The 22,340-nt window shown below is 41.8% G+C and overlaps 1 protein-coding gene across 1 annotated transcript; it reads left to right on the forward strand.

The window, feature by feature from the left end:
- Window positions 1-4,062: 4,062 nt before the first annotated feature.
- Window positions 4,063-19,147, forward strand: CTXN3 (cortexin 3). The gene is made up of 2 exons (XM_034773002.1): window positions 4,063-4,365; window positions 16,448-19,147. The coding sequence occupies exon 2, from the start codon at window positions 16,546-16,548 to the stop codon at window positions 16,786-16,788; it is 243 nt and encodes an 80-aa protein (XP_034628893.1). The 5' UTR covers window positions 4,063-4,365; window positions 16,448-16,545; the 3' UTR covers window positions 16,789-19,147.
- The last annotated feature ends 3,193 nt before the right edge of the window (window positions 19,148-22,340 follow it).

The raw sequence follows: 22,340 nt of genomic DNA on the forward strand, positions 1-22,340 counted from the left end.
GTGAGTTGGAGATAAATGGGCTATTGATTTTTTTTTCTTTCATTCTCTTGCTCACTGTCAGAGATTCAGTCTGTTGGTGACAGCAGCATTGGTAATCTCAGACCTGCTTGCATATCTTAGAAATTTCTCTAGATGTGTTCCTACAGAATGTTTGCAATATTCTGTGACTTTCAGATCTGTAAGTTTTGCACAGCTCATTTTGAGTGACATGGCAGGGTGCAGAGTGAATCAAAATGATTAGGATTCTTCCAGTGATATGGCGGCTTCATGGTAACTATTGGTGCAGAGGTTTCATTGGGTCTCTGGATGACATTTTATTTTTTCATAGCCTTTTGGAAAGGTTGTGCAATAATAACCAGCTAACTTAAAAGGATACCTTCAGACCTATTAATAAAATCACACCAAGAACATCCCTTGAACACCAAATAAAGTCAGATATAGAGATGCTGTAGTTTAGTACTGTAATTAGAATTAATTAGTGGGATGGTTTGAGTATTACCTTTAGAGAGCAATTAACTAAAATGGCTATAATAGATTTTTACCTTGCTGTTCCTACAGAGTGTTTTCACCAAATGTGATGTATGTAATCTTCACAAGCACAGCTCTACTATGCCATAGTTACAAAGAGAAATCTTGAGGTCCTTGCTGTGGCAAACCCCAGTGCAGTAAAGTGTGAGCACAATAGAGTAAGGACATAAGGATTTAAGCTCATAGTAAATACCATGGGACAATTGTGGGAGGTATTGTTAATTTGGTAACTACAGCACAGTGATGCCATTGCTGACATCAATAGTGTCCAAGGCCATGCATTAAAGCCCAATAAACTCACTGGAAAGACTCCCATTGACTTTATTGGGCCTTAAATGAATGTCACTGTTGTCATCTGTTTGTAAGACTTTTATAAAATACAAAACAAAGAAGATAAAATGAATCTTTAAACCCATTGTTTCATCAATTCTCTCTGTCCTCATGTTTATTAGCCACAAACTGTGCATTCATTGGAGCATACATGGGTTCAGAGTTGTGACTCTCTACAAAGAAGGGCAGACCAAAAGAGAAAACATTCATGAATGACATTTTCCAATTATTTAGAACCTATCTACAACTTTGTTTAATATAGTAAAACAGCCTCTCACTTAGTTTTCCTCTTGGATCTAACAAGCCTCTTCCATCCTGCCTTTATCTTTTGGTTGTTGCGTGTATTCATGCTGATCCTCTAGCTAGGAGAGAAACTGGGTAGATTAGTATACAAAGGCTAAAGCCGGTGTCACAAAGGGAATAATTCAATAAGAAGTGCTCAGCAGAAACAGTTTATTCTTTAAAAACACAAAAGTACCTCCCGATAACCCATATAACTTTGCTGGGATCACAAAGCTGTCCTGAACTGGGCTCTGCTTAGTAATTCATTTTTAGTGAGGCAGTAGTGTACTACCTCTGTGCTACCAAGACTGTGAGGCCTTGGCTAGCTACACGTATAAGGCCTGGTCTACACTACGAGTTTAAGTCGACTTTAGCAGGGTTAAATCGAATTAAGCCTGGACACGTCCACACGACGAAGCCCTTTTTTTTGACTTAAAGGGCCCTTTAAACCGGTTTCTTTACTCCACCTCCAACGAGGGGATTAGCGCTAAAATCAGCCTTTACGGATTGGATTTGGGGTAGTGTGGACTGAATTCGACGTTATTGGCCTCCGGGAGATATCCCGCAGTGCTTCATTGTGACTGCTCTGGACAGCACTCTCAACTCAGATGCATTGACCAGGTAGACAGGAAAAGCTCCGTGAACTTTTGAATTTCATTTCCTGTTTGCCCAGCGTGGAGAGCACAGGTGACCACACAGAGCTCATCAGCACAGCTAACTATGATGGAGTCCCAGGATCACAAAAGAGCTCCAGCATGGACAGAATGGGAGGTACAGGGAATTAAAATCAACAAAAGTGGCTGTGCATCAGGGAGAAACACAAACAACTGTCACACAGAATGGCCCCCCCAAAGATTGAACTCAAAACCCTGGGTTTAGCAGGCTGTTGATTTCATGGAGGGAGGGGGAAGCAAATGAATACAGAACAAATCTGGTGCATCTATTTTTTACATCTTAAGCTGGCAGCAGACGGTGCAGCATGACTGATAGCCCTCGGCATCTTCTGGGTGCTTGGCAGAAGATACTGTACTACGACTGCTAGCCATCATCGTCAAGACGGTTCAATAGGACTGCCAGCAGGACTGAGTCTCCAGGAGACAAAGCATGTCTGCCTAGGTACCTATGATTGAACTGGAGTACGACGATGACGGATACCAGTCGTAATATACCATCTACTGCCAAAAGGCAATTAGCTGCTGCTGTGTAGCAATGCAGTACCACGTCTGCCAGCACCCAGATGACATATGGTGACGGTGAGCTGAGCTGAGCGGGCTCCATGCTTGCCGTGGTATGTTGTCTGCACAGGTAACCCAGGTAAAAAGGCGCGAATCGATTGTCTGCCGTTGCTCTGATGGAGGGGGAGGGGCCTGACGACATGTACCCAGAACCCCCCGCGACACTGTTTTGCATCATCAGGCATTGGGATCTCAACCCAGAATTCCAATGGGCGGCGGAGACTGTGGGAACTGTGGGATAGCTACCCACAGTGCAACGCTCCGGAAGTCGACGGTAGCCTCGGTACTGTGGATGCGGTCCGCCGGCTTCATGCACTTAGAGCATTTTATGTGGGGACGCACATAATCGACTGTATAAAACTGATATCTATAAAACCGGCTTCTATAAATTCGACCTAATTTCGTAGTGTAGACATACCCTAAGTTGTACCACCTTCCAGTATAATTAAAGCAGCACAACACCCTAGTGTGGACACAGTTATACTGGTTTAATTAGGTTTATACTGGTATAGCTTATTCCTGTACAGGAAGGGGAATAAGCTATACTAGTATAACACTGTTATTTCAGTATAACTGCATCCACACTAGGGCTTGTACTGGTATAACTCTTTCAGTAAAAAAAACAAACAAACCACCATACCCATAATTGAATAGGTACACCTGTACAAAAGCTGTGCGTAGACCAGGACTAAAGCTCAGTACAACCCCTGTTTCTGCATCCATGCTGCCGCTCCTCCCCCCACAGGGCTCTTATAGCAGTATATGTGGAATTTTGCATGTGTGTGTGAGATGAATGAGTGGAGATATTATTCCTCTTTGTTTACTATGGTGAAATCAGACAAAACATTAAGGGCCAGATTGCGTGTAGTCCTTACACGGGCCTGCAGGGATGGAAGGGGGACCACAAAGGGCCTCCCTCAATAACCATCAAAGCACCTTGGGAAACGGATTGTGCCTTAGATGGGAAACAATTTGTCCTATGATGCTGCTGCTGGGGGGGTTGGTTCCACACTGTCCCCTACACAGGGCTGTGGACAAATGCCCTGATCTAACCATAAATTGTTCAGCCTTTCCCCTGTCCTCCCAAGCCCCTTCAAAAAAAGTGGAAACCAGGGGAAAAACAGTGTTTAAATCAGTGTCATTTACTTGGCACACCATTTTAAAACTAGCGTTGTTTTCTTTCAGGAAGGGAAAATAAGAACCATGTTGCTTTACAGAGTGTTTTTTCCTGAAATAAAGCAGCTACTTTATTAAGGGAAGCTTTTGTACCTGGCTTGAAAACAAATACAGCTTCCAGGAAAAAAGAAATGCATCGAAATAAGTTTAAAAACAATCAACAGCTATGTTGACGGGTGCATGCCAGATGCCATTGCCGTCAGGTTATTTTTATATAGTAAACGTAGCCGAGAATTACTCTCACACATTGTTTTTTAGAAGTCTTCTAATTAAGGAGTTTTCCTGAAGGTCACAAACTGTAATCAGATTGGCAGATGAATGCTATTTGTCTAATATTGACAGTAGTCCTTACAGTAAAAAGGGAAATACTGGTAAATTTATGGCTTTAATTTTAGCAAAGATATGGGAATGCCCTGTGATTTTTTTTATTTATTTCCTGTACTACTTTTGAATGTTAATATTCTCCTGAAGACAGATTGCTAGGCTGCTGCTCTACTCAGTGAAGCAGAATCTACTGAAGAGTTGCTGAGGCAGAACTGAAATCATGCCTCGCCTCAAAGAAACGACAGTATTGTCAGCTAATTATTTCTAACACACAAACCGCATTCTTGTCTGACATAGTTTTTCATGTAAAATTCTAAGCCTTTTAAAGGCAGCTCTAGTGCTTAGGTGTTCAGCCAGGTTCTTTACTGCCTCTGCTACTTTGCACTTACATTACGAGCAAGGTGAAGAAGAATGGAAACTAAAGATACCTGTAACTACCCGTAACAGCTGCAGAAGGAAATGGGTCGGCTTTTCTCTCGACTAGATGAAGGTACTTGTATAACAAAAACTGTATGCCCAATTGTACTTATTTATTTAATAAATAATCTTTATATTTTACATGCCTGGTTAATACTGTTTATATGCAATATTTCCTGAATAGAAGGTAAGAATTTGTGACATGGAGATCTAAAACCTACTAAAATTAAATGTATGTAAAATAAATAATACAAAGTATATGTGACCTGTACTATTTTTTTTATGTTTATTTTTTTGAAAAGTTCATTAAGGTTAACAAAGTTAACCTTTATTAATGCAAGAAAGAGGAATGTAAAATATATTAGTCTCATTGAGCAGCAGATTTCTTAATTTGGAAAGATTTGTAATTGTAATAGGATTATTTCTTCCCAGTGGGATCCAGCCTAATCAAATATTTTAATAACATGTAAAGCTTAAAGGGCTTTAACATTTAATATATTATGGACGTGTCGTAGCAATATGCAATGGGGAAAGAATTACAATGCTAGCATTTCTAAATTTTGTTAGCTACAATGCTAGCTGTAAACTTTTTAGAAGGAAAAGTACATGGAGACAAAGGGAAAAGGAAATAGTGTATTTTGTATGGTAGGTTCAAATTAGGGGCCAGGTCCTCAGATGGTGTAAATCCATTGAAGCTATGCTGATTTATACCAGCTGACTCCCACATGCTGTTCCTTTTGTTTAAATCCAGTTAGCCAGTAAAGCGAGCAGTTACTTCAATAAAGTCAGTTGCTGATTCTGGCACTAAGCGCGAAGAAGCTTATGTGATGTTTATATGTAAGGAAATGCTGTGACTAATCTGCTAAACTAGAAAGGATAGTATAGAAAAATAGTACATGTGGCTGTGACACAACTTAGGTCTTGCATGCAATCACATGATTTACATTACACTAGATAAGCCATAATGGAAACCTACATGTGCCATTAAATACATATACTTACATTACATTATGCATACTTGTAAGGCACCTTGTGAAGTCACAGAGACAAATTCTGCTCTTAAGAATGAAGTCGGTGAGTTTGCATGGGTGTAACCATGGGCAAAATTTGGTCACCAAGTTTTATCTTAAAAGCAAGGATATTCCCACATATTCCCAGTCCTAACGTTTATTATTTATACATTTTACAGTTTTCAGGGGCCAAATTCTCTGCCACAATAAATCTAAAGCAATTAAATCAATGGCACCTGTGGCCATTTACACCAATAGAGAATTTGGTCTGATATGTCAAAGTGCATCAAAACTCTTTAAATTGTGTATCTATGTGCTGAGGACTAGCTTTAGCTGGTCAGATTCCTCCACTGATCCAGCTCATTTTAAAGGTATTTTAAAATGCCTGTTAATTTTAGGTAATTTGCATAAAACTGTATAGCAAGTGATTTATTAAACAATCAAGATAAATGTCACCTGGAACACATTTAACCTGGAATTTCATTTTTAGTCTATGGAAAGGGAATTTTATATAAAAATAATATATATAAATATATACATATATAAATAATATATAAAGATAAAGATAAAATAATATAAAAATAATAATTCCAGGATTATCATCTCTGAATTTCCTTTGCTGATGTCTTTAAAAGCCCGGAGATTATGCATGCTTCATCATACCTAGAAACAAAGTGGTGTTAATCTGTGTAACACCACTGACCAGTGGAACTACTTCAATTTATAGTAGATGGGGTCTAGCCTAGAATTTCATTTGCTACCAAACATCAAATGTGTTTAAAAAATTAGGCGGTTTTGTAAATATTTGACTCTGTTCACTGCAGTGTTTATACACAAATATAGTATAAGAATTGCAAAAAACACAACACATTGAATGGTAAAGGGTGAGATTCTAATTGTACAAAAGTTAGCAAATTGAGATTTCAGGTTCCTTCTTGTACATATACGTTACAAGAGTCTTTCATAAAACAAACACAAATCCTATATTCAATTATATAAAATGCTATTTTATATAAATGGTAATAGAAAAAGGTGCAATTTAAACATAACAGTGCAAAGTCCAATTTAGTTACAAACACAGTGGTTTTGGAAGAGTGACATTTAAAAAAAGAACAGTTCCTTTCCATTGTCCTCTTGATCGATCGGTCCATCAGCCCTCATAGAGAGAGCGCCGATCACAATACACCATTCATGTTGTTCAGCCACTCGCTGGCCAGGCTGTCAGTGGCTCCGGACACCTAATTGGCATAGCACACCGCAGCACAGAACCCCTGAGCTCAAGCGATCTACTAGCCTTAGCTTTCCAAATAGCTGGGATTACAGGCACACGCCACCATGCCCGACTCTTTTCCATTAGTCTGTTATATTATTTTCAAAATAAGAAGCTTGAAAGCTTTGCCAGGAACCCTAAAAAGAAATCATTAAAAAACACGACCATTTTCAATGAAAGTTTGCCTTTTTCAAAACCAAATGTTGGAAATCCTAGAAATGCTGATTTAAGGTGCACTGACCTTAACTCTGCTTGCATATTCCTGGTAGCCTGTGTCCCAACTTTCTAAAGCAGTTTAATGTATTCAATAAGTGCATCTGTATCAAAGCTAGTTACCTTCTCAACTCCATATACTTGGGTGGTTTTACTCCTGCAAGGTCACCTCAAACTTTAACAACCTTCAGATTTGTAGGTAGGCGGTTTCTGTAGCATGAGATAGGTAACTGAACTAGCAATGATATACAGGTTTACAGCATCCAGAGTAGACTGTCCAGTCATTGTAGATTGGGTGAGTCTGGGTGAAACTAGGGACAGGTCAAAATTTGATTGATAATGATAACCTTGTCACAACCTTAATGATGGAGAGAAACTGTCCAAAAGAGTGAGAGATCCTAATGTCATGCAAATGTGCAAGGGAACAGAGTTAAGCTGGCTGTGGTAACCCTAATTCTGTTTCCTGACTTGTTTGAAATAAAAGTTCAGTCCCTATGTAGCAGTGACATGGTCCTTGGTATGTTTCAATTATTGTTCCAAGGAAAATGATATATTACATTAAAACAGATCTCCACTGATTTCTTCAAACATCTCTGCCTAATCCACAAAAACAAAACAAAACCTTCTGGGCTGGCATTAATCATAAGCATTTGAGTTCTTTTGTTTTAAAAAATGTATAACTACGGCAACTGAGTGACTGAGATTGAAAGTGCCATCTGAGCCAGAACTATAATAAAATGAGCTAATGGTTATTTGCATGTTAGCAAGAATGAACGATAACAACAGAGACGGATGTGGACAGAAAGGTATTCAATTGTGTACTCATTAAATGAAAGATTATTCATATCTGTGAGGAAATCATTTCAACAAGAAATTGAACTTGAATGTCTTTACCTCTAAAAGCTACTCATCAAGTTAAAGGCTAATCTGTTTGTGCAATCAGTCTTAATTCTATTTAAGTCATATAGACAGCAGCCTGGTGTTTAGACAAACCTCTGTTTATAATATTTTTTCCCTTGAGGATCTCTAATCCAGGTAATAACCTGGCCCAGCTCTGGCTGGCTTTTAAAACCAACAATAAGAAACATATTCAGATCACCACAGTCCTACTCTTTTTTTGATCATCTGACAGCTGCCACTTCAGTCGTAACTTTCTGTGATGCCTATAATGTATTCCTCTTTGGATCAATGTATACGTATGCAATATCATTATTTCAGTTTGACACCATTATCATCAATGTTTCAGAAACCACTGCATAGACAAGAAGGTGAAAAGGATGGGGAAGGATGGTTTTGTGGCTAATGGAAAAGTGGAATCACTGACTTTACTGCTTTACTTCCTGTGAGCCCTTTGGCAAGCCACTTAATCACTCTCTGCTTCCATTTCTCAATCTCTAAAATGGAGATGATAATATCATTTGTATCATGATATCTCACAGAAGACCCAGTCAGGATCTAGGCCCTATTGTGCTATGTGCTGTACAAACAAACAGAAAGACAGTCTGTGCTCCAAGAAGCTTGCAGTGTAAGATGCCGCCACCACCACCCCGAAATCTGTACATGAAAGGGACCCTTTATGCACAGACCTCCCCAGAACTATGTGGAAAAGTTGCTCGGCTACTTCTGTGGCACCGTACCTTCCATCTCCCAGGCCCCACAAAGATCTCCCCAGGAATATAGGATCTATACTGGGAAAGGGGATGGAGGCTGGAGGAGAAGAGGGTAGGTTGTGGATGGGATGAATGCACAGGTGTTTCCCAAAGAAGATAATACATCCTGAGGTTGTATTAGCATTTCCCTGTAGCCCCCTATACTGGGGGCAACTGTTGCCATGAGGAGTCCCTGGTACACAGCTCCAATGGAGTCACACTGTCAGAGTGCTGTAGGAAGCTGCTAGAATCACTTAGCCAACTCTTTGAGAGCCAGGGATTCCTACACAAAGGGAACCCACAGTTGCTCAAGAATGGTGCAAAGGAGCTGGACTGGGATCTGAGAATCTGTCCCTACATGTTTGTTTGCTCTATGGGCAATGTAAGATCTCTGAGGTCCTTAGGTAGTCATTTCCTTGCTTTCAGAAAGGTGAGTTTTGTAAATGATGTGAAAGATAGGCACTTTGTTGTCATTTAGCAACATTTTGTTGTTGGATTTAACTTTTATATTGCAGTGGCCACAGTTAGGATCAGAGCCCCATTGTGCTCCAATGAACTCCAGTATGAACTTAAGGAGAGACCCTTTGTGCTCCAAAAAGCTTACAAGCTTTGGTTAAGTGTTGGCAAGACTTATGCCTAAGAAGTAGCCTTAACTGGCTTTTATGATTACTTTTTTTTTGTGTTGGTGCATGTAGTTGTAGCATGATAACGAGAAGTCTGGGGTTGAAAGACTGCCAAGTCCAAAGCATGCTTCACACTTCTGTTGATACGTAAAATTAACTAAAACCAGTTATGGCTATGAGAATGATTACCCAACACATCTGCAGTCATTCAGCACACACCCCATTTTTGGTGCCTGTTCAATCCTTAAAGAAAGTAATTAGCACACAAGCTTTAATAATTCATCAAATGATTTTGAAATCAGGTTTCTTCAAAGAATGCAAAGCATTTGTGTTTTACTGAGCAATATAGACCTGCTAAGTTTAAAATGAGGTTTTTCAAGCACAGTAAAAATCTGAACTTTCTTGAGAGGTGAAAATTTTCCATTTCCCACCATCCCCAACATCCTTAGCCCATTTTTAGATGATTGTACAGTATTGAATATATGTTTCCAAACCTTTCCTAAAATACTCACATTTTGTCATGCTTGCTTTTAGCACAGATTTATCTCCAAAAGGTAGTTTTAGGAGAGACTTTCAAGCCCCAATTCAACAAAGAATTTAAGATTGTGGTTAACTTAAAGCACATGCTGAAGTCATTGTAGTCTTTGAGCCTTAAGCATGTGCTGAAGTGCTTTGCTATCTCAGGGCTTTAGTGACTAAAATGAAGGTTTTTTTGTAGCAGTAGTTTGTTTTCAGCCTTCATTATAGCATCATTGCCACAATGTTATAATCCTGTGTCTCAAATCCTCTGTCTCAAAGATTTATCATTGGACCGTACTTACATTTCCTCCTCCATTTATCATCTAAGATCTGACACTTTTATTAAACTGCTTGATCTTAGGGTTACAGCTCTTTTTATTAGCCAGGCTCGCAAATTTTTCATCAGCTGGTAGCTGGAAATATACTTTCAAAGATTTGAAATTAACAACTTTTATATACCTTGGTTCAGGAATTAATAATTGTACAGCTGTGACATTTATTTGTTCTTTTATTACATCTTCCATCGTTTTATTTGAAGTATATGTGGTTTTAAAATTACGCTTTATGTGTAATTATATAAGTGTGCTTTCTCAGTACCACATTCAGTGGTAATTATTTTTATTGACATGTGCTTGTAAGTCATTACTGATCAGGTCTCCATTGTAAATGACAGCTAATTCTCAATGGATTTAAATGGCAACACAAAAGTTTTGCTTCTTTCCACAGTTTTGTGTCCTTCCTCCTAGCTCAGGTTCAATTTTGTTTAAAAACAGTCTCTTTTCTTACCATTTGCATGAAGTGCTCTGATTGTAGCCTATTGTGCTAAATTGGGGACAAACAGAGATAACCTGTAGCCATCATCCCTCATATGGATTTCATAATCTAGGTAGATTTAGGCCTTGCCAATGCCTGAGGTGAGACTTAGGGTATGTCTACACTACGAAATTAGGTCGAATTTATAGAAGCCGGTTTTATAGAAATCGGTTTTATACAGTCGATTGTGTGTGTCCCCACATAAAATGCTCTAAGTGCATTAAGTCGGCGGACCGCATCCACAGTACCGAGGCTAGCGTCGACTTCCGGAGCGTTGCACTGTGAGTAGCTATCCCACAGTTCCCGCAGTCTCCGCCGCCCATTGGAATTCTGGGTTGAGATCCCAATGCCTGATGGTGCAAAAACAGTGTCACGGGGGGTTCTGGGTACATGTCGTCAGGCCCCTCCCCCTCCGTCAGAGCAACGGCAGACAATCGATTCACGCCTTTTTACCTGGGTTACCTGTGCAGACAACATACCACGGCAAGCATGGAGCCCGCTCAGCTCAGCTCACCGTCACCATATGTCATCTGGGTGCCGGCAGACGTGGTACTGCATTGCTACACAGCAGCAGCTAATTGCCTTTTGGCAGTAGACGGTGCAGTATGACTGGTAGCTGTCATCGGCTACCTGGGTGCTGGCAGACATGGGGCTGCATTGCTATACAGCAGCAGTTCCTTGTCTTTTGGCAGTGGGTGGTGTATTACGACTGGTATCCGTCGTCGTCGTACTCCTCGGTGAGTTCGGTCAGAGGCACCTGGGCAGACATGTTTTGTCTCCTGGAGACTTAGTCCTGCCGGCAGTCCTATTGAACAGTCTTGACGATGATGGCTAGCAGTCATAATACAGCATCTTCTGCCAAGCACCCAGAAGATGCCGAGGGCTATCAGTCATGCTGCACCGTCTGCTGCCAGCCTAAGATGTAAAAGATAGATGGACCAGATTTGTTCTGTATTCATTTGCTTCCCCCTCCCTCCGTGAAATCAATGGCCTGCTAAACCCAGGGTTTTGAGTTCATTCTTTGGGGGGGCCATTCTGTGTGACAGTTGTTTGTGTTTCTCCCTGATGCACAGCCACCTTTGTTGATTTTAATTCCCTGTAAGCCAAGTCGTCACTCGCCCGCCCCTCCCTCCCTCCGTCAGACAATAGTTTTGCGCCTTTTTTCAGCCCAGACGCCGTAGCACTGGGATCATGGAGCCTGCTCAGATCACCACGGCAATTATGAGCGCTATGAACACCATGCGCATTGTCCTGGAGTATATGCAGAGCCAGAACATGCCAAAGCAAAACCAGGCAAGGAGGCGATTGCAGCGCGGCGACGAGAGTGATGAGGAAATTGACATGGACATAGACCTCTCACAAAGTACAGGCCCCAGCAATGTGCAAATCATGATGTTACTGGGGCAGGTTCATGGCATGGAAACACCGATTCTGGGCCCGGGAAACAAGCACAGACTGATGGGACCGCATCGTGTTGCAGGTTTGGGACGATTCAGAGTTGCCGCGAAACTTTCGCATGCGTAAGGGCACTTTTATGGAACTTTGTGACTTGCTTTCCCCTGCCCTGAAGCGCCAGAATACCAGGATGAGAGCAGCCCTCACAGTTGAGAAGCGAGTGGCGATAGCCCTGTGGAAGCTTGTAACGCCAGACAGCTACCGGTCAGTCGGGAATCAATTTGGAGTGGGCAAATCTACTGTGGGGGCTGCTGTGATCCAAGTAGCCAACGCAATCAAAGACCTGTTGATATCAAGGGTAGTGACTCTGGGGAAACGTGCAAGACATAGTGGATGGCTTTGCTGCAATGGGATTCCCAAACTGTGGTGGGGCGATAGACGGAACCCATATCCCTATCTTGTCACCGGAGCACCAAGCCACCGAGTACATAAACCGCAAGGAGTACTTTTCAATGCTGCTGCAAGCCCTGGTGGATCACAAGGGATGTTTCACTAACATCAATGTGGGATGTCCGGGAAAGGTACATGATGCTTGCATCTTCAGGAACTCTGGTCTGTTTCAAAAGCTGGAGGAAGGGACTTTCTTCCCAGACCAGAAAATAACCGTTGGGGGTGTTGAAATGCCTATCGTTATCCTTGGGGACCCAGCCTACCCCTTAATGCCATGGCTCATGAAGCGGTATACAGGCAGCCTGGACAGTAGTCAGGACCTGTTCAACTATAGGCTGAGCAAGTGCCGAATGGTGGTAGAATGTGCATTCGGACGTTTAAAAGCACGCTGGCGCAGTTTACTGACTTGGATAGACCTCAGCGAAGCCAATATTCCAATTGTTATTGCTGCTTGCTGTGCGCTCCACAATATCTGTGAGAGTAAAGGGGAGACATTTATGGTGGGGTGGGAGGTTGAGGCAAATCGCCTGGCCGCTGATTACACGCAGCCAGACACCAGGGCGGTTAGAAGAGTACAGCAGGGTGCGGTGCGCATCAGAGAAGCTTTGAAAACGAGTTTTGTGACTGGCCAGGCTACAGTGTGAAACTTCTGTTTGTTTCTCCTTGATGAACCCTTCTCCCCTCTCCCCCACCCTGGTTCACTCTACTTCCCTGGTAAACTAACCACCCTCCCCTCCCCCCTTCAAGCACCACTTGCAGAGGCAATAAAGTCATTGTTACTTCACATTCATGCGTTCTTTATTAATTCATCACACAACTAGGGGGATAACTGCCAAGGTAGCCCAGGAGGGGTGGGGGAGGAGGGAAGGAAAAGGACACACTGCAGTTTAAAACTTTAAAACTTTAACACTTATTGAAGGCCAGCCTTCTGATGCTTGGGCAATCATCTGGGCTGGAGTGGCTGGGTGGCCGGAGGCCCCCCCCACCGACTTCTTGGGCGTCTGGGTGAGGAGGTTATGGAACTTGGGGAGGAGGGCTGGTGGTTACACAGGGGCTGTAGCGGCGGTCTCTGCTCCTGCTGCCTTTCCTGCAGCTCAACCATATGCTGGAGCATTTCAGTTTGATGCTCCAGCAGCCAGAGCATCAACTCTTGCCTTCTGTCAGCAAGGTGACACCACCTATCCTCTTCAGCCCACCACTTGCTCTCTTCAGCCCGTGATTCAGCCCGCCACCTCTCCTCTCATTCATATTGTGCTTTTTTGCACTCTGACATTGACTGCCTGCACGTATTCTGCTGTGCTCTGTCAGCGTGGGAGGACATCTGGAGCTCCGAGAACATATCATCCCGAGTCTGCCGTTTTCTCCTTCTAATCTTCTTCACTAGACTCTGCGAAGGAGAAACATTTGCAGCAGGTGGAGGAGAAGGGAGAGGTGGTTAAAAAAGACACATTTTAGAGAACAATGGGAACACTCTTTCACGTTAACTTTGCTGTTCACGTTATACAGCACATGTGCTTTCGTTACAAGGTCGCATTTTTCTTCTTATATTGAGGGCCTACCGGTTTGCTGTGAGAGATCACTCACGCAGTGCCAGGCAACAGAATTCGGCTTGCAGGCAGCCATGGTAAGCCACAGTCTTTTGGCTTTTTTAACCTTCATAATATGTGGGAATGGTTTCAAACAGCAGCGCCCTCATTTCCCATACCAAGCACCCGTTGGGTTGGCCCTTTAAAATGCGTTTGCAATGTAAAAGAAGGGGCTGCGGTTTCCGGGTTAACATGCAGCACAAACCCAACTACCCGCCCCCCCACACACACCAATTCTCTGGGATGATCACTTCACCCCTCTCCCCACCGCGCGGCTAACAGCGGGGAGCATTTCTGTTCAGCCGAGCAGGAACGGGCACCTCTGAATGTCCCCTTAATAAAATCACCCCATTTCAACCAGGTGACCGTGAATGATATCACTCTCCTGAGGATAACAAAGAGAGACAAGGAATGGATGTTGTCTGCATGCCAGCAAACACCTGGACCATACGCTGCCATGCTTTGTTATGCAATGATTCCAGACTATGTCCTACTGGCTTGGCGTGGTAAAATGTCCTACCGTGGCTGACGGGATAAGGCAGCCCTCCCTAGAAACCTTTTGCAAAGGCTTTGGGAGTACATGAAGGAGAGCTTTCTGGAGATGTCCCTGGAGGATTTCCGCTCCATCCCCATACACGTTAACAGACTTTTCCAGTAGCTGTACTGGCCGTGGTTGCCAGGGCAAATTAATCATTAAACACGCTTGCTTTTAAACCATGTGTAATATTTACAGAGGTACACTCACCAGAGGTCCCTTGTGTGCCCTTAGGGTCTGGAAGCACGCCTTGGGTGAGTTCGGGGTTACTGGTTCCAGGTCCAGGGTGATAAACGTATCCTGGCTGTTGGGGAAACCGGTTTCTCTGCTTCCTTGCTGTGAGCTATCTTCATTGTCTTTATCATCATCTTCCTCGTACCCCGAACCCGCTTCCCTGTTGCATGATTCTCCATTGATGGAGTCAAAGCACACGGTTGGGATAGTGGTGGCTGCACCCCCTAGCATGGCATACAGCTCTGCGTAGAAGCGGCATGTTTGCGGCTCTGCCCTGGACCTTCTGTTTGCCTCTCTGGCTTTGTGGTAGGCTTGCCTTAGCTCCTTAATTTTCACGTGGCACTGCTGTTCGTCCCTGTTATGGCCTCTGTCCTTCATGGCCTTTGAGACCTTTTCTAATATTTTGCCATTTTGTTTACTGCTACAGAGTTCAGCTAGCACTGATTCGTCTCCCCATATGGCGAGCAGATCCCGTAACTCTCGTTTGGTCCATGCTGGAGCTCTTTTGCAATCCTGGGACTCCATCATAGTTACCTGTGCTGATGAGCTCTGCGTGGTCACCTGTGCTCTCCACGCTGAGCAAACAGGAAATGAAATTCTAAAGTTCGCGGGGCTTTTCCTATCTACTTGGTCAATGCATCCGAGTTGAGAGTGCTGTCCAGAGCGGTCACAATGAAGCACTGTGGGATAGCTCCCGGAGACCAATAACGTCGAATTCCATCCACACTACCCCAAATCCGACCCGCAAAGGCCGATTTCAGCGCTAATCCCCTCGTTGGAGGTGGAGTAAAGAAACCGGTTTAAAGGGCCCTTTAAGTCGAAAAAAAGGGTTTCGTCATGTGGACGTGTCCAGTCTTAATTCGATTTAATGCTGCTAAATTCGACCTAAACTCATAGTGTAGACCAGGCCTAAGAGAAATGTAAGTACTGTAGGCAGTGCTGATGATTTTGGTAGGGGACATTCTTACAGCCACATTTGGGCACCCATTTGAATACATTTCACTTTACTCATTGATTTCAGTGGGATCATATGCAAGGATGGCTTGATCTGGCCCTGAGTCAGTACTGACCTGATGACACTACATAGCACTACGGCATGCTGTGAAATGTGAAACCTAGCTTCTGACTCACTGTACTTATTAAAAGATCATAGGTTGAATTTCAGCATGAGGTAAGGGCATTAACTAATATGTTGGGCTGCATTTGAGTAATTTCAGTCTGCCTCCCTAAAATTCCTCTTGTTTCAAATGGAGAAGCTATTTTGCCTGTCTTTTATAAATGCCATGTTGTGCTATGAGCACAGAATGACTGCCAGCATTCAGCTCAGAGGTGTCTGCATTTCAGTTGTATGTAAGAGATCCCTGTCTGTGTCATCTGGGTCCATTTGGGATCATTGTAGATAAAAGGTGTTAAAATTTTTTATTAGTTTCTGACCCTCCTCCTCCAAAACTGCTGGCACAGTAATGACACTCTCTTTTCCCAGGTGGAATGAGACACAGTCTGCTTCAGACCTGTCCTTTCGGTAGCTTACCTTTTAGCAGTGTTCTCTGAGCAATGTGATTGGAACCCTGACACTTCCCCTTGAAAAGAGGGAAAATTCTACATCAATCCAAATGGTACATGATCAGATTTATGACCCAGTGCTTGGCCATCTTATAGACAAGATGTCTGTTCATGATATTTAACAGTAATATTAGGCCTTTCATATTATGAAACCAATAAACATGTTCAGAAAATAATAATAGTGGAATGGAAACAACCATGGTGTTCTTTCCCATATGCCCTCTGCATTCAGATGAGACCACACACAAAAATAAGGTGCATTCATAGCTAACATTTTTTCCCCCTTCCCCTGCAGATAACACAAGTACATCTAAGTGACTTCTACCATGGCCTCAGCAAATTGATGATGAAATAAGGAAACTGTGGGATTACTCCTTTCAGCTTCCCTGGACAATGGAAGGAGAGCCTATCACCTCTACTTTGTTGCCACCTGGGAATGTTCCACAAGACGCTAGCTTGACCCTGGAGCAGAAAACCACATTTGTCTTTGTGATCTTATTATTTATTTTCTTAGGCATCCTCATTGTCCGATGCTTCCGAATTCTCTTAGACCCCTACAGAAGTATGCCCACCTCCACCTGGGCTGACGGACTTGATGGGCTAGAGAAAGGCCAGTTTGATTATGCCCTGGCTTAGACTGAGGACTCAGAAATACTATTTAGAGGAGTTTGATTTAAAAAAAAATTCCTGGAATGTAGATTTATTTCCCCCCAATTTTCTCAGATATTATAAAACCTGCCTTGCATGACTGCACAAAATATTAATTAGTTTTTAAATAAATGTCAAAGCGAGTTAAACATTTTCCCCTTCATTAGGAGACTGGTGATTCTCCTAATGGAGGGAAAAATAAAACTACAACTGCGCTTCAAAACATATTGGAACAATATATAACATAGATGGCATCTTATGCCTCAGAATAATACTTTGATTTGTAGTTGCTGGAGAAAGCCTTATTGTTTGAAAGTAGCTTTTTTACAAGCATCAGTGGATTTACAGGTGGGGTAGGAATGTTCTTTTATGTGGTGTATGTGGTGATTAAATAAACTTTTAAAGCTTCACTGACTTTTAAAATACATGTACGGGCGGGAGAAGGAGGGGTGAAAGGAAGTTAAGGAATCACATAGCAACCATTTGGCCTAGTGAGACTGGGCCTATTCCTAGCTCTGTCACTCGCCTGCTGGTGACCTTGGGAAAAGTCACTTTACCACTCTGTACCTCAGTTTCCCATCTGCAAAATGGGGATAATGATGTAACATTCTTTGAGATCTACTGACATAAAGCATTATGTAAAAGTTAGGTCTTTTGATTATTATCTAGCCATAGTATTCTGTATTGAAATGATGCAGACTGGAACCTCAAGGTCCCTGTGCATCTCTTTCCTTTTATAACATGCACGGGGGGGGCGGCTCAGATCAAATTTCCTCATGCCACAATCACAGCACTTCAAAGCCGCTCTGGCTTATTCCTCTGCCATTCAATACAGCTACACCTAACACATAGAATGTAGCTGGAGTTCATGCAGATAATTCCCAGTTGCTATTGCCAGCTCCAGAGGGCAGAGAGGGTCCTTTATTGTGAAGCCTGATACCTCCAACCAAGGTGACTCCTCAATTTGCATGAGACACAAGGGCTGCTGTCCCTTAGGAAAACGAATAATGCTACCATTGCTGGCACAGAGTATTGTACACAAGAAACAATGAAGTACATCAACCCAAACCCAGCAAAGGAATGACACACCCCAAAGTAACAATATAACAAAGGGAGAGCTACTGGGAGCAGGAAAATAGGACCTAGGGAAGGATAGGGTTAAGGTTAACTAATAAGTACTAACATATCAACACTCCCAACACTTCCTAGCCTACAGTTTTCTCCCTGGCACTTTCCCAGGCACAGGGTATACTGAAGATGAATCTAGAGATGAGTGTTGCAGCGCCATGAATGCTGGCCAGCTTAAACAAAAAAAGCCACCTTTTGACTAAAGCCAATTGCTTGACTACACTTACAGTTTTATATTAAAAATATTTGAGAGACCAAATAACCAAGTTTAATCAGTTTATTAGTGAAAGACAAAGCACAATATGAAAATGAGCCATCCATACCATTCTTTCTAGGAAGCAATCAGTCTCACAGCATGGCATTCACCTTATACAGAAGGTCTGATTTGAAAATAGGTACCTAAGTCTAGTTATATTTGTAGTACACCTGTTAGAGAGCACTTGATAAGTCACCCACCAGTCTATATTTGTTTTTTGATACCATCCTGTACTTTCCTTATCTTTGCTTTGGATACCACATTCCAGGTATCAGTAGGTCATGACAGCATTCCCTCATGGGACCAGGAAATACCGTTCATACATTTTGCTTCTGATAGGTTTTGTACTTGGCTGTGCAAAACAGTTGCAAATGTTGTAAACTATTATGGGATGTTAACATCATTCTGGGAAAAAACATAGCACAAATCACAGTAATAGAATTTAGCATAACTACCCAGCATTCAATTCAATGTGTACAATGTTACTATTGTGCACAAGACATATCAGTGTGATGTGTCAGAAACATAACAATATATATTGGATAACGTACTGCTTCATGAACATGATGCAGTGGAAATCAGTGGTCACAAAGAGCTGTGGTGTCACATGAGGTTGTCCTGCAGTCAGTGCCAGGTATAAAATAGCTAAACTACTATAAAATAGTAGGGCCTTGCAACATGAGGGGCCTCTAAAAAAGAAAAAACTGACTACATTTCAAATTTTATCGAAATTAGTTGATAAATAAAGGAGATACGGCAAAATGTAGACATTTTTGTTCAAATATGACAAAAATATACATATCTGGCTACACAAATACCCTTACCCTACCCTTACTCTTCACTAATTGTTCATTATTGACAAGCAGGAGGCCAGGGCTGAGGGAAAAAAACGATAATTGCACTTGTAAAATTAGTATTTCTACATGTAAATCTGCTATCAGTCTCTTAAGGCAGCGTTTTGCTGGCCAGCTGCTTCTGGTAAAATTCTGACCGTGCCTTCATAACTTATTTAAATAAATAAATAATCTCACTGCCGACAAAATCAGGAAAAAAATGTGAGGTCGGAGATGGGAGTGTCATGAAGCAATCCTGCCAAACTCATACTTGTATGTTAGTGTATTCTTTCTTCTTTTGATCTGTACATATGTACTGTTGTGTATTTTGGTGCGCATGCCACTTTGGTGCACTTCATGCGCTATCCATACTTCCAGGGCCGGCTCTAGTGTTTTTGCCGCCCCAAGCAGCAAAAAAAAAAAAAAAAAAAGCCACGATCACAAGCGGCAGCAGCTCTACCGCCGCTTCATTCTACGGCGGCAATTCGGCGGCAGATCCTTCTCTCCAAGAGGGAGTGACGGCCCCACTGCCGAATTGCCGCTGAACGGCCGGAGGTGCTGCCCCCCTCTTCATTGGCTGCCCCAGGCACCTGCTTGCTACGCTGGTGCCTGGAGCCGGCCCTGCATATTTTACCTGATTGAGTTTGCAATTGGCAATGGCAGGATTGCTTCATGACACTGCCATCTCCGACCTCACATTTTTTCCCCGATTTTGTCGGCAGTGAGATTATTTATTTAAATAAGTTATGAAGGCATGGTCAGAATTTTACCAGAAGCAGCTGGCCAACAAAACGCTGCCTTGGGAGACTGATAGCAGATTTACGTGTAGAAATACTAATTTTATGGACTTGGGTCGAGTGGATCTTGAGGAGGATAAATTTGTGTTGTTTCAGGAACCTTCACAGTAATATCAAAGAGTGCTGATAAAAGGATAAATAGAGGATTTTGAGAGACGTGAAGGAAGATATACATATATATCGAAATATTCTGAGTATTTGGTGAGCAAGTTATTTCAAACTATGTGCATATATGATTTACAGGCTATTAAAGCCTATAATATTCATTATATTTCTTGAATATATATTCAGGCACTTTCTCAATGCCTGTCTAGAGATTACCAGTCTTTTTTCTGGTAAATTCTTTCTTTCTCTTTCGTGCATATAGCTTGTTGTTACTCTGTGTGTCTGAGGTGTTTACTCGAGATTAATTAGTGGTCCTGTGGGAGACATAGGATACACAAGCAAACGCGAAGAGAGATGTCCGCCTAGAAAAAGACTGGGATTTTCTGCTCACCGGGTTTGGAGCGCGAAAGATAATATTTTATTATAGGTAGTATGCTATGTAAAAATTCTTATATAGACTTATAAATCACATACCATATGCATAATATATTGTATTTTTATAGTATAGCAAAAGAAAAATCCCAACAATTCAATGTTTTGTAGCAAACATTAAATTGGAATAAACAGTTGTAAATATATTTTATATATAGTCTGGATAAACTTTGTATTTCCCTAACAAAATTAATCAATTATTTTTTTATGTATTCATATGAAAAGAAAGATAATTTTCCTTATTCATAGTTTAAAAAAAGTTATATATCTTCTCTTATTTTCCTGTGAGAACATAGACAAAATAGCAGTAACTTTTCACAGAAATATCCTGGTAAAATAACACAGGTTTTTGGCATATATATATAAATTACATTTTATATTATAAATATTGAGATATATATAGCTATACAACAAAAATAATATATATATTTATTTGTTGTATAGATATATACATCTCAATATTTATAATATAAAATTAATTTTTTTACTTGTTTCAATAAAAAACTTTCTGCTACTAATTTTAGGTAATTTAGCATAACCTTCTATAAAAATAAAACAAATCAATGTACTAGAAAAATACAACATGTATATAATTTTCTGATGGTTGGCTTATTACTTGGGTGTAATTCATATTAATATAACTAATAGTTGAGCTTTAAACTTGTGGGTTATCTGCATCCTATATCCTCTATTGCCGCTTATATTCTCTATTGCCATTTTATCCTCTAAGAGTCTCATTAGGCATTCAGACAAGGAATTCCAGAATTTAGATGCCCCAACAGAGAAGAAAAATTTCCTGAGAACTCTTCTAATAAATTGTATTATTTACTGTCTTTTTTTTATTTTGTATTTTTTATATTGTATTGTTTACTTCTACTTTACTTACCACATGCAATTAGTTCAAAGAATTTGTCTAAAATTTATTTCTATCATGATATTGTTATAGAGAGGGCTGCTGAAAAATGATGATTATTATTTTATTTTTACAACTTCGCCTTTGTATATATGCAAATATAAAGCTTTCGTGTTTATATATTCAGTGTGCTTTCTGTGAAAATAAGAAATTCATTTTTTTATGGTATGCGTCCTCTTACACTTGACATAACTTAGGGCCTCAGAATGTCATAATCCAGCCCTGTCTGCAGTCTTACGAGGTTGTCACCCCAGAAAAGACATATCTGAGGAAGAATAGGCAATACCTTCTACACCTTCCAGAGGAAGGGAGATAAGGGACACTAAGTTTGCTGTTTTGCCTGAGAAGGTCTCAGAAAGGCAACAACCACAACAGGTCATGATAACCAAGCCCCAGGACATTAAATCTCAAGACAACAGTGGCATTCAGAGGCATGCACAAGGGGGTAGGGGGGAAGCAGGAGCATGGGCCTCCCCAGTAATCATCGGGGGCACAGAACTCCTCCGGCCCTGAGGGGGGCACAGTGGGGGGCAGAGTGAGTTTCTCCCGACCCTGGGGCTGTGTCAGGGGAGGGGGAAGAGCAAGCTCTTCCGGCCCCTGGACCGCGGTAGGAGCTGACAGCTCCTCCAGCCCTGGGTCTTGGCAGGGGCACAGAACGTTTCCCTCCAAAAGGGGTCACATCTAGATTCCTGCGCATACCCTGGTAGCATTGATCTTTCAAGGGAGACAGCAAGTCCAAACTACAGTGTGAAGTGCCTTAGAGGGCACCTTGTTAGTGAGTTTAGTTAGTAGGCTGAGTATGAGTTTTTGGACTGGCAGACTTATATAAATGTTATTTAAGGGTATGTCTACACTGCAATTAAAAACTCTTGAGTGGCCCATGCTGGCTGAGTCGGGCTAAGGAGCTGTTTAGTTGCAGTGTAGATACATGGGCTCAGGCTAGATCCTGAACTATGAGACCATCCCCCACTCACGGGGTCCCAGAGCCTGGACTTCAGCCTATGCCTGAATATTTGCACCACAATTAAACAGCTCCTTAGCCTGAGCCCTGCTAACCTGAGTCAACTGGCACAGAG

The sequence above is a fragment of the Trachemys scripta genome, chromosome 6 (assembly GCF_013100865.1).
Source record: "Trachemys scripta elegans isolate TJP31775 chromosome 6, CAS_Tse_1.0, whole genome shotgun sequence".
Taxonomy (NCBI): Eukaryota; Metazoa; Chordata; order Testudines; family Emydidae; genus Trachemys; species Trachemys scripta.